The sequence below is a fragment of the Callorhinus ursinus genome, unplaced genomic scaffold (genome assembly GCF_003265705.2).
Source record: "Callorhinus ursinus isolate GAN/ISIS: 27379988/994484 unplaced genomic scaffold, GSC_fseal_2.0 scaffold9, whole genome shotgun sequence".
In the NCBI taxonomy this organism is placed as follows: Eukaryota; Metazoa; Chordata; class Mammalia; order Carnivora; family Otariidae; genus Callorhinus; species Callorhinus ursinus.
This window is the reverse complement of record NW_027397071.1, coordinates 16,739,184-16,752,832: the sequence shown is the minus strand read 5'-3', so window position 1 is coordinate 16,752,832 and position 13,649 is coordinate 16,739,184. Positions and strand designations below refer to the sequence as shown.

The window sequence follows — 13,649 nt, the reverse complement described above, 5'->3', positions numbered from 1 at the left end:
CATTGGTGATTTTTTTTTTATGTTATGTTAGTCGCCATACAGTACATCATTAGTTTTCGATGCAGTGTTCCACGAGTTATTATTTTCATATAACACCCAGCACTCCATGCAGTATGTGCCCACCTTAATACCCATCACCAGCCTAACCCATCCCCCACCCCTCTCCCCTCTAAAACCCTCAGTTTGTTTTTCAGCGTCCATCGTCTCTCATGGTTCATCTCTCCCTCCGAATCCCCTCCCTTCATTTTTCCCTTCCTTCTCCTAATGTCCTCCAAGCTATTCCTTATGTTCCACAAATAAGTGAAACCATGTGATAATTGACTTTCTCTGCTTGACTTATTTCACTTAGCATAATCTCCTCCAGTCCCATCCATGTTGATGTAAAAGTTGGGTATTCATCCTTTCTGATGGCTGAGTAATATTCCATTGTATATCTGGACCACATCTTCTTTATCCATTCATCTGTTGAAGGGCATCTCGGCTCTTTCCACAGTTTGGCTATTGTGGACACTGTTGCTATGAACACTGGGGTGCATATGGCCCTTCTTTTCACTACATCTGTGTCTTTGGGGTAAATGCCCAGGAGTGCAATTGCTGGGTCATAGGGTAGTTCTATTTTTAACTTTTTGAGGAACCTCCACACTGTTTTCCAAAGTGGCTATACCAACTTGCGTTCCCACCAACAGTGTAAGAGGGTTCCCCTTTCTCCAACTTCGTCAGCATTTGTTGTTTCTTGCCCTGTCAATTTTTGCCATTCTAACTGGTGTAAGGTGGTCTCTCAGTGTGGTTTTGATTTGAATTTCCCTGATGGCTAATGATGGTGAACATTTTTTCATGTGTCTGTTAGCCATTTGTATGTCCTTTGGAGAAGTGTCTGTTCATATCTACTGCCCATTTTTTGACTTGATTATTTTTTGGGGTGTTGAGTTTGAGAAGTTCTTTATAGATCTTGGATACCAGCCCTTTATCTATAGTGTCATTTGAAAATATCTTCTCCCATTCTAAATAGGGGGTGTTTTAGAGTCAAAAGTGGCTCTTATGTGGCTGCAGTAATCTTGCTTTTTCACTGTCATTTCTAGATCATCGTTCTTTCCTTTACCCTGTCTCCTAGTTATACTGCGTCCTTCACCCTCCTAATGTGAGCTTCTGATGACCTCTGGGACATGCCGCAGTACTCTCCTAAGACTTGGGCACTTAGTCACGGTTTTCCCTCTGAAAAGGAATGCAGTTTCTAGGCTTGGAAATGCACAAGCAGCTGTGTCCGTGCTTAGGAACTGCTGAAGTTGTAACTGAAGTAGGTGGAGATGGCTTCTTCTGGTAACCTTAGACATCTTGGCTTTTAAAATGGCTGAAGCTGAAAGTTTATTCAGCTGCTTCTTTGGTTTTGGAAACTGTATTTGGGTTTTAAAATTTTTAAGCTCTGAAAAATATTTTCAGCCTTTTCATCAGCCAAGGTCAAGCCCACTCTATTTCATTCCTTGCAGAGCAGGACCTTGCAGTGAAGATAGTTCAACACATTTTTTTCCAGAGGGGAGGAGGAGCCACCCTACTAATGACTTCTATTCCATACCTTTAATGATTTTAAAGTTGCTTAGTGATCATTGTTTGCAGAATTGAAGTTCCAAAAGACTAAAAGAAGGATTTCCTCAGTAATAAGTTATACTTTTTGGTTTTATGACATTTTCAGGTGTCTTTCTTATAGCTGATCTTTTTTTTTTTTTTAAGATTTTACTTATTTATTTGACACAGAGAGAGCACAAGTAGGCAGAGCAATAGGTAGAGGGAGAGGGAGAGGCAGGCTCCCCGCTGAGCAGGGAGCCTGATGTGGGGCTCGATCCCAGAACCCTGGGATCATGACCTGAGCCGAAGGCAGCCGCTTACCTGACTGAGCCACCCGGGCGTCCCTTATAACTGATCTTAAATCAGAATTTAAGCGATAGGTTTTGGTTAAAAAAGTTCTTGTTAAAATATCTATGAAGACAACTTTAAACTGAAAACATCAGCTTGAGAATTACAGCTTTCTATTCTATTGATAAAACTGTAAGCTTCATGACTATTTTAGAACTGTATATTAGGCATGTCCGTTTTATTTGCATTTTCCATGGTTATCAGTCTTTAACAGCCAACTAAAGCTGTGCATAAATAGAGAGTAAAATAAGTGAATTGGTGAACTTAGATTCCTCAGGAATTATTAGGTAAGGGATAATCCAGTTTTTAAACTACAAGGTTTTCTGTTGGCATAGAAAAAGTTCTCTCTCCAATTCTCCCCTGCACTACCTTTTTAAAAATGAGTTATCATTTGGGAATTGATGAAATAGAAAACTTATATTTTATATTTAGTGTATGAACAAGAAGATTAAGATGGCAATTAACATTTTATGTGTCTTTTAAACTTGCTGATATCATCTGTTAATTTTTTTAATATACTGTTTTGTTAGAAATAATGTTTGAAGAAAAATCTAGAATATGCTTGTTTCATTATGCTCTTCGCTTCCACAAAGCACAGAAGACAATCAAGCCTAAAACATGCTATCTACTCCCTGATAGAACTTCTTTTTTTTTTTTTAAGATTTTATTTATTTATTTGACAGCGTAAGAGAGCACAAGCAGAGGGAGCAGTAGAAGGAGAGGGAGAAACAATCTCCTAGAAGGAGAGGGAGAAGCAGGCTCCCCGTGGAGCAGGGAGCCTGATGTGGCGCTGGATCCCAGGACCCTGGGATCATGACCTGAGCTGAAGGCAGACGCTTAACCATCTGAGCCACCCACGCGCCCCCCGATAGACCTTCTGTCTTGATTTCTTTCATCTTTTCTCCTCTCCTGACTATTTCTGTTATGCATGTGAAGTCCTGAACCCCCAGCTTCCTGCTTCACCTTTTTGTGCTCTAGCCTCTAGCCTCAAAATAGCAGTTCACTCTGATACCCAGGAAGGAACCAGAAAGCCTCCTCATATGCCCAAATGGGAGTTCCCCAAGTTTCAGGAACCTCCCCAGCCTCCATGCTCCTGATCCCTTCCTGCCTGACCGCTGACTCCGCCCAGCCTCCTGTCTGCTGAAGGCTAGGGTGAGCCAGTGGGAGAAGCTACTTACCCCTCTCCAGGGAGCTAGCTAGTTTCCACCCTCTCTGTTTGCTTTCCTGTCTGTAGAAGGTTTTCATCTGTCACAAGCGTCAGTTCTGCTTGCCAACTCTGCAACTTCTCCTTAGCCAGCTTTCCATTTTCTTCATCTATGTGCTTGATGCACACCAGAACCTAACCTCCTCGGAGGTTGGAGTAAACAGCCACAGGATGGGAGGCCAACAGGGCCCTAGATTCATTGTAATTAACCCACAAGGGTTAAGCCCTCACTGGTTGGCTGGTAGAGGGCAGAAACTGCAGCGGCAACAGCAGCTGGGCCTTCAGTGAGAGCCCACCGTGCACTGTAACAGCTGCTTAAGGCATCACTCCAGCCTCCTTCAAAACAAGGGCTGTTCGCAATTTATGGAAAAAGGAACCCAGGCCCAAGTTACTGCTCATGACTTATAATGTCGTCATATTCACTCACTGTTCACTAATTCTGAGAGGCTTTACGTTTCACATGGAAGACTAAGGCAGTTTTCAAGATTTCATTTTAAAAGGATAAAGATTAATGTTCTATGTTCAGTCAAAAACTAAAGTAGAAAGTTTCTGTGGAATTGGTAGAGAACACAAACAAATCAGTAATTTTCTATAGCCATATTCCTGTGTATTTTTCTCTCTCTCTTTTTTTTTTACTCCTGATTTGTTTTCCTTTCCACAAAATTAATATTGATAATGAGGATATTCTAAGTCTATGGCACCAGGTTAACATTTATTTTCTTAGGAGCACATGTGTTAAAAACAAGTCTTAACGATTTAAAAAGTTTTGACTGAATTATGGTTTACATGACTCTCATAAGGCACAATGAATATTATATGGTTTTCACTCCCGATGCATCCCAGTGGTAGAGTGTTTGATGCAACTGAGCCCTGTTTTGATCTGCTAGAGTATTTGTCTTGTCTTTATGGTGTGGATAAATGGATAAACTGTATAGAAAACCTGGTTTGTATTCAGGGAGTAGGTGACTCACTAGGATTCTTTGGAAATTCTTCTTTTCTCTCTGCTTTGAAGGAAATTGAGAAAGGAACATGGGAAGTTGGAAAACTTGGAAGCCGTCCCCGTCAGGACAGCTGGATGAAGCAAAGTGACTTTTTCTGTTAGACTGAGCTTTTATGTAAAGCTGTAGCTCCTCAGGGGAAAGATATAAGCTGGAGTAATTAACTCATGATTATGCAAAGATTCATTTACCTAGCCTCTTTGTTTTTCTTCTTTTTTTATTGCCTTGGGCTAACCTCATTTCTTATTACCATCTTCACTGTATTAGGGCTAGGGCTGAGGGAAGTAGCAGGGGTAGTAATAGGAGCCCAACTTAATTTGACCATTTTACTTTCATTAACAATTTTATTAGAAGAGAAAAGGAATTAAGCCAGTTTACTTGGGCAGTAGTTGTTTTTTTCTTAAGGTTAGATATACAGGAATTTTGCAGAAGAGTTCCTTAGTTATTTCAGAGACCATCTGGGTTGAGTAAATCAGATATATTTACAACGAATCATAATAATTTATTTTAATAGCCTTTTATAGCATATGAAAGCCTTTCTCATATATTCACATATAATCTTTACAGTGGTACCTGGGATGTAACAAGGGCTTATTAAATACTTTCAAATATTGGGTGAACATATAACAATTTTGTGAGATAAGTAGACTTGGTATTTATCAATGCTTTTAAAATGAGAAAAACTGAGGTTTGGTTTTAAATCTTAGCTCAAAATCATGCAGATATTAAGTTCTTTTTTCTGCCATAAGCCTCTTTAAGGAAAGGCTGCTAGTAAATGTAGTTTCCATAAATTTGAATAACAAATAAACAATTTTGAATTATAGAGCTTTAACTTGACCACAGCAAGGATTTTATTTTATTATTGTTATTACTATTATTATTTTTAATGAGGCAAGAAAGCTAAAACCTTTTCTGTGCTGATAAGTTTCTAGGGTCTACCCAGCTTTTTATGCCATTTGAGTGGTCCCTGCTCCTCTCACCCCTTTGTTAGTGTTGTACAGAGCCCACCTATTTGAATGCTAGGAAAAAAAGCCATGCTAGAAATTACTGTAGTGTTACCCCCACTCTGATTTTTTTTCCCTTTCCATTAATATTCTAATTTACTTTTCATTCTTTGATACTGACAAGAAAATGCTTATTATAACTACTGTCTTTAATGTTAAAAAGTTATTTTTACTTGAAAGAAGGAATTTAGTAGAATTTCTCTTCATCCAACAAGCATTTATTGATCACTTACCATGTGCCAGGCACTATTTGAGGTACTAGGAATCAGCAGTGAAAAAACAAAGACAAAATCATCGTCTTGTAGAGATAACGTTATAACGGGTGAGCGTCAGCAAACACAGCAATGGAGGTGATGTAAAATGATCAGGTTTTGGGATTGGGCTACTTTGAAAGTAAGGCAAACAGGTTTTCCTAATGAATTGAGTGTGAGAGAAAGAAGGGTCTTTAAGTTGTAACATCGAGGATGGCATTGAGCTGTAGAAGATACAAGATCACCAGGCTTGCGGGGAGGAAGTAGTGTTTTAATACTTGTCAGACGTCCAGGTAGGACTGTGAAGTAGACGGTAGGTAGGTTCCAGTGGGGAATACAAGTGTGGGAGGTGTGAGCATGTAGATGGTACTAAAAGTCTGGATACTAGATGAGATCAGCTTGGGGACAAATGGAGAAAAAGAAGGAATCTGAGGACTGAGCCTTTGGGTATTTCAGTGCTTAGTGCTCAAAGGTAGGAGGAAGAACCAGCAAAGGAGATTGAGGAAGACTGATAATTGAGGTAAAAGGTCACCAGTGAGTATTCTCTGAAAGCCAAGCGAAAGTGTTTCAGTAGGAAAGAGTGCGCACCTTTGTCCTCACTGTTAGAGTAAGTACTAAGAGGACTGACAGGTGAGTACTAGTCTGAGCAACTTGGAGGTGACCCTGACAAACACCTTTGCAAAGTGATGGGTGGCAAAAGTTCAGCTGAAATGCGTTCAAGAGAGGGGCGCCTGGGTGGCTCAGTTGTGAAGCGTCTGCCTTCGGCTCAGGTCATGATCCCAGGGTCCTGGGATCGAGCCCCGCTTCGGGCTCCCTGCTCAGCGGGAAGCCTGCTTCTCCCTCTCCCACTCCCCCTGCTTGTGTTCCCTGTCTCGCTGTGTCTCTCTCTGTCAAATAAATAAAAAATCTTTTAAAAAAAAAGAAATGCGTTCAAGAGAGAATAGAGAAAAGGAGTTGTAGACAGCATATATACAACAATTGATAATAGAGGAGAGATATTATCAATTTTGAGAGCAGTCCTTGAATAGCGGGTTCATCTCCAAAATTGAAGAGAGGCGTTAGAATGTAATTAAATAATCAACAGATGGTCCTACTTAAGTATTTGCTCATCGTCCGTCACAGGAAGATTGAGACCGGATCGATGTATGATTTTAGTAGCCAGTTAGGCAAGCACTTTGCTGTTCTCTGGCAGAATAACAGTAGATGGGTAACCTCATTGTTCCAGATTTCACTTGGACACGGTTTGTAATCAATAGCATGGCTTTCTTCTGTAGAGGTAAATGGGGGATCTTTTTGCAATTATGAAAATACTTATTTCTAAGATAAAATTACTGGCCCTTTCTGATGAAGAATGGAGAATTATGTTCCAGAGGCAAAAAAGAAAAACAATGTTTTCCTTTTTCAAAAAAATGAGATTTTTTTGTTTTCTATTACTTTTCTGAAATGTATAGTCTGCTATTGGTTTGTTTGATTTTCTGATTTTTTTTTTTTTAACTTTTCAGGCTGGAGTGAGACAGCTTTATGTACAGATTGACTTCGCAGCCATGTAACGAATGAAAAGAAATTATCCTTTTTGGGGGACCTAATATTTCCGGTACTGTACAATCCCAAACGTTGTACCTAGCTTTTTAGAACAGAAAAATCGTCACTACAATTCCCCAGCGCCAAGTACACCAGGTAGCGTCAGCAGTTTGTGGTCTGCCAGGAAGGAGCTCACAGCTAAGGGAACAGAACTAGGAGGAGCTCTCCTGGACTTTTGGTCTTGTCTTTTGTGCTCTTCCCTCCAAACCATTGTAATTTCCGACGTTTGTAGTTTTGTCCCAGGATGTTATTTTTTGTTTGTGTACCTTTTTTTTTCCCCCATTTTCAAAAATGCCCTTAGCCCTAGTGGTCACCCTAGCCAGTCCAAATTCAGATGCTGGGCTTCCATTCATCTGCACAGTCTTCACCGAAGCTGCTGGAAACCACTGCTTTCATTTCCACAAAACTAGTGTTATTAAAAAAAAAAAAAAAAGAAAGAAATCGTTTTATATGTAATGTCACAATGGTTGACATTCTTCAGTATAATCATATGTTTGTAAAATTGTTTGTACCTTGCAAACTTATGAACCAAACCATATTGGGTTTTCAAAGTGCCTTTGTATCAGAAAATGTATTTGCCAGCATAATAATGTACCATCAAAGGTCATGTGTATGGTTTTTTTTTATGGATAATTCTATAATCTGTATGAAGTAAGACTCTTACAAGTGATGTATACAGATTGTCTTTGTGTGTACTTCCAGCCTAGGTTTAAAGATATGAGAAGTTTCCTCTTATTGCTCTATCTCATTGAAAAATAGGTGTTATTTTGCTTTTTAAATCAAATTCAATTATCACATTATTCTGTGGACTGTGTTTTCAAAACTTTGCACATGCATCTGTTATATAGACGATTGTTTCAACTTACTTAAAACATCTGCTAAATCCCAAATTTCTCTGAAAGCTACTGTGTCTGTGAAAACTTCCCTATGTGTCTCCTTGCTTTTTTTATGGGTTTTATTTTTATTTTTTATTTTTTTAGAGAGGTGGGGAGGAAGGGGCAGAGGGAGAGAGAGACTCTCACACGGGCTCCACGCCCAGCATGGAGCCCGACACCAGGCTCGATCTCACAACCCTGTGACTGTGACCTGAGCTGAAATCAAGAGTCGGATGCTTAACCCACTGAGCCACCCAGGCGCCCCTATGGATTTTATTAATGAAAGGCAATGTAGAGGGAAGGCAGAAATGATTGTGACAATGTTACTTTGTTTTTTCATTCTTCAAATGCCAAGTCATACAATTTGTTTTCCTGTGCAAGCACTGCACAAATACAGTTGCTTTCAGAAACCTAAAAGCATTTTATTGAGTTTAAACTATTAAAGATACAGACCAATTGTGATAAAACAGGTGTCTTAGAAATTAATAAACAAGTTGATTTCTAGGTTTTTGTGTATTTGAAAAATAAAATTGTGATTTGAGATGACAAGTGCTTGAACACTCAAATGTTCTCCGTGTTTTTGAAGAAATATTGATCTGGATAGACATTTACCCATTGTTCTTCATTTTATCACAATGTGTGTTCCCTTTTAACTTTAAAAAACTGAAAATTCTTGGGGGAAAAATCTCTGCAGGATGAAATGATTGTTTAGAATGTAGACCAATAATAAGCACTTTTTCACGGATGGGGCAGAAATCGCTGTTGATTTTGTCTAAGTTTTAGAGTATCTCTCTCCCTATTTCTGATCTACAATTTATGCACTAAAGTGTGTTAGGAAAACTGGACTGCTTTCTTAATGCTTTCCTAAAATGCTGCAGATTGCTATGAGCTGTTGACAGTCTCCTTTTTGCAGATTAAGCAGTATTTTCAGAACATTTTTACTTTACTGCCAGGCAGTTCTAAAGCTAAGAATTCCTGCAGTAGAATGTGTTTAATTAAAACAGTTGTTGAGATGTTTTAGGAGGGAAAGTATAAAAGGAAATGTCCTGATAACGTACTACTTTTTCATTATAAGTGTAAGTGACTGTTTGGAAGTTTGCATCCACTGCTGAGCCTGACAGAAGCCTGGGATATTCTGTGGGTTTTGGCATATTGTGGAAAATGTCAGATCTAGATGAAGATGGGAATTTTGGATGTGTGCCTTTAAAAGCTAATATTATATGTAATTGTAGTGATTGTTCACATATGGAGACAGTATTTGCACTGGCCTGTAAACTTGACCAGTGCATTTTGAAGGTCCAGTTCTGCCTTTCATCAGGCCCTCCATGCCAAGTAAAGTTTTTGTCAAAATATGTATCATTTTAACTATACTCTGAATACACAAGTGCATGCGTATGTGTTTTTTCTTTGATAAGGCATTGAGCATACAGATTATTAGACTGATATGGAACTCTAATTTTGCACCTATTACAAGAGATTTCCAGCTCATACCATTTGGTGGGTTGACATTAACGTTTATGCTTTAATTAAATGTCCTTAAACCTGTGTGTGCAGCAGTGACAAATCAGTGTGAGAAAAAGCAATTTTGTTCTCATTCTAACAAATATTCGGTCTCACCTGTGTTTCTGGCACAGACCTATTTGCTAAAGTAGATAATTTCACTGAGAAACACTACCTGATTGTTGTAATAGATTTGAGATGTTTCTATGGTTAACTCTTGGGGGGGGTGGGGTGGAGAGGGCAGGGAGTCTCTGAGTATAACTTTGCTAGTATCTTAAAAATCAAAATATTCCTTGGAGAACAAATTTGTTTCTCTCTGGAAGAGTTTACCTTGCTAAGTAAATTTCCCCAAACAGAAATATACCTACATTAGTTTCGTGTTTTAAAATATAGATTGTATTACTCAAAGGGCTTACCGTATGTGTGACTTTATTTTGCTGACTCCCTGTGCACTTTTGTGAAGGACAGTGTGTAGTTTATCTGTGGCTCTGTATTCCTCTTGTCAAGCGGTCTTCTGCAGAGGCATAAGGAAGTAGCAGCAGATGTTAGTGGCATCTACCTTGTCTCCGGATGCTTCAGCATTCTTCAAAGCCTCCGTGTAGACCCCAGTAACCAAAATACTGTGACTTGTGCACCTTTGTAAAGCAGCCCAATCAGTGACTCCAAATGCAATTGATCAGAGTTCTTTAATGTTTTTACCTGCTATGGAAGAATAAATTTTATAGAGATGATTATGGTAGCATCCTCATATAATGCTGGGATTTAAGAACAAAAATATGTCATTGCTCAACATAGAATTTTGTATCTAAGGGACTGTCCTTAAAAGCAGTCTCGTTCTACCTCTCATTTTACAGATGAGAACATTGAAGCCCAGAAATGCTGTCATTTACTCACGGTCACAGAGATAATTAGTGGCAAAGCCAAGACTAGAGTCCAGGTCGTCTGACTCCAAGTCAAGTTCTTTCTTCTCTACTGTGCTGCCTCTCCAGTGTAATATTTGCCTTTCTGTAAATGTGATGAAAAAGCATTTGTAAATAAAGGAAAGCTGACCTCCATTTTTGGTACATTAAGGCACTTTATAAATGGAGTTTTATTGTCTTATTTTTCATAAGTAATTATGAGGTTTAGAATATTATTTCCATACTTCCATTATGAGGTTTAGAATATTCTTTATGGAAAATATAATTTTTGTACTCTTTTACTTTTTTTACTCTTATGAAACCAGTTCCTGATTTTTAAAATATGATGACATCTGTGCTTTGGATACTTTTAACTTGTGAATTTTTCTGTTAATTGCCCAAGGTTAAATCCAATTTAAGGATTGCTTAGTTTCTTTATTTTGTTTATATTCTGTGAGCTGGTACTTTTTAGAAACCAGGCTAATTCTCACAGGTCGTATCATTTCACTCCTGATACTTTAGTTTTCACTTACTGGGGAGCTTTTTGGATTTTTAACATTTATTCTCAGAGCCGCACAAAATTGGGCATTAAATTAAATACAGAACAAAACAGGCCTTTTAAATTCAGTAGGGTGAAATTTTGAAGTCTTACCAGAACCCCAAATGTTAAATTGCTTACTCTCAACATAAAAGCATTACCTTGATAAAATTAAACTTTTTTCTTTCTGTCACCATCTTCAAAACAGAAATTATTTTCCAATTCACGAGAACTTTGGCCAAAAAAAGAAAGGAAAAGTTTTATTTTTTGAAGAACACTCATTAAAAGTTTTATTAATGGAAGAAGATTATTTCAAGACATGACCCACCAGAAGCCTTAGTGATCCAGATCTCTACCATCGAGATAGACTTACATACAGTGAAAAATTATCAAAACAAGTATCTGTGGAGAAGTATAGTTATATTTAAAGGCCGAATGGATGTGAGTCTTTTTGATGAGGGCATCTTTGGTTTGTGTTTAACCATTTCCCAAGTACAAATTATACTGAAAGGGTGGGATTCAACCTTTATTAAGTATTTCTGTGTCTTTGTGTAGCCTTTTAAAGCCTCACGTTTCAATAAAGAAATTTGGCATGGTTTTATGACTGACAGAGCATTTTCAAATTCCCTCCTTGGGGAAGGAATTCATAACCGCATTTTCCAGATGAGGAAGCTGTTGTGGGAGAATTTAAATGACTTGCCTGAGGGATAGCCAGTGGTAACGCACTGACCTTAAATCCAGTGCTTTTTCTGATGACTACTCTGTTTTATGTATATCATTCTACAGTGGTTTAAAGATCCAAGAATTTGTAGCAGATTTGAACAGACTCTCCAATAAAATCAGTGAACAATTATGACAAAATTGATTATGGGGTAATAGTTGTTACATATACATTGCTTAAACTCATTCCTTCATTCAGTGCTCTCACGCTTAGTTCCTACCTTTGCCATTGAATTTAAATTGTGCAGACTAAAAAGAATCAGAACTCCTTTAAGAATTTTTAAAACCTCTTAAAGTTTTATTGATGCTCAGAGTAAGCTGCTTAAAAAAGGGATTGACTCAGAAGAGAGCCCTTGCCAGTATGTAAGTAAAGAGAAACTGAATTCCTCCTGGCTAAGAGAGGTTAACATAATTGATGAAGGAATTATCTTCCAAGAAGTACAAATAATGTGTGCTGCTTGAGAGGGATCTGAGGCTGTACAACATTACATTTTATAGACCCCTTTTCAAGAAGAAATCTATTTCATAATTAGTAGCAATCTATGCTTCATAAAAGTATTGAACTTTGAACTCTTCCCATGGCTTTGAAAATTTAGTATTTGCAATTCTGATGATGTTGGAAAGTTTGTAAAAAAGAATGTCTGTCTCATCATCTATCCCATTATCCCCAAACTTAGTATGAACTTACACGCTCAGTAAATGTTTGGTTAACTAGTGAGTAAATATTGTAGGTCGTAGTGGATACAAAAGTAACAGTTGGGGGGACAGATAGAACCAGTAATTTATTATTACAGAAGACACCTCAGCTTTTCTTTGGCATTTTTGCACAAATAAGTGACTTTGTATCCACTTTGGCCATTTTTTTCTAGGAGCCCTGTGAGCTGCCTCTCAATTTTAATCCAGGAATAGTAGACAAAGAGATGTTATCCATGTTGTTGGATAGAAATTTGGCAGAACTGAGACTGTGGAAGCTGGGTCACTTGAATTTTTACGTTATGTGTTACCAAATGAGAAACCACATTGCCTCCTTGGTTTCTGTGGAAAATTGCCATATTCATATTACTTTAAGGATCTGTGTATAACATACCTTGTTTCATTTATCTCCAGATGTATAATTATCCAAAACTCTTTCAGTGGTATATCCTGAAGGTGCTTCTATAAAAACAAACACTACATGTATTCATTTAGTGATTTAAATATTCCTAGAATCGTTTTTTTTCTTTTTTTCCCCCTCTAAATACCAAATTTTAATGGAGCTTCTCTATATTTCTTATTTTTCATCTTTTAATTGCTGCTGCCACGGTAAAATTTCCCATTTTTACTAGTGAAAAAAAAAAAGCTTTATTTTGAATTTTAGTATTTGCATTTTGTTTAGGTACCACATATCATGTATCAGTTAGCCTCAGTGAAGATTCTCTTTTGAACTAGGTGTATCCTGTCAAGAGTTTGCCAAGTAATCCCATTGCTTCCTCCAAGAGCAAAAATTCAGTGATATTTCTTCCCAAGTGATACTTTGCCCCAACACTTGTGAGTTTGATCAAGAAACAATGGATCTTTTATATCGGAAATACTGTGAGTTAAAAATTGCCAAATCCTTTTTCAGTATATTCCAAGGACCCCTGCAACACTTTACCTCCCTGTCTTTAATGGTTTCTAAACACATAGCCAAGTTTGGACTTGGGTTTGATTCCTATATGAAGATTATGGCACCAAAACATTTCTAAACAAACGTTTGAGTACAAGGCTAGACTGGAATGTCAAATTTCAAGGACTATGTTGTAATTTGATTTGAATGTGCTAAAGTGAGCAATTATGATTTGCCTAAATATAATACAACAAATCCATCATGTATATTTCATTTTTTTCTACTTGAAGACATTCATGTATATATTTTAACTTCAGATGTATTTAAAAATAATAAACCTTGTATCAAAATTCTTCCAATAAAATTTGTTTCAAAATCTTCACCTGAATTGTGTCTATCAGTTTGATAAACTGAAAGGAACATTGTGAACCTAACAATTACTGGAATCAATGCTAGAGGACTTAAGGAATGAAAGGGAAAGAATGGTGTTCAGGACCAGAAAACGGGAAAACTCACCAGAGGGAGGAGATGCTGGGAGATTGGAAAGGTCCTCCTTGTGGCTCTTATCCGATATTATACCTTATAA

At 37.7% G+C, this 13,649-nt stretch overlaps 1 protein-coding gene across 2 annotated transcripts in view; it reads left to right on the top strand.

Annotated features, from left to right (window-relative positions):
- Positions 1–13,445, top strand: part of SLC30A7 (solute carrier family 30 member 7) — an 85,121-nt gene extending 71,676 nt beyond the window's left edge. The window contains exons 11-12 of one of the 2 annotated variants that reach the window (XM_025872303.2): positions 6,868–6,959; positions 10,176–13,445. In XM_025872303.2, coding sequence (XP_025728088.1) covers positions 6,868–6,915 — 48 coding nt within the window. In that variant the 3' untranslated portion in view covers positions 6,916–6,959; positions 10,176–13,445. Of the gene's footprint in view, positions 1–6,867 lie in introns of both variants that reach the window. The other variant, XM_025872302.2, reaches the window with a different exon arrangement.
- The last annotated feature ends 204 nt before the right edge of the window (positions 13,446–13,649 follow it).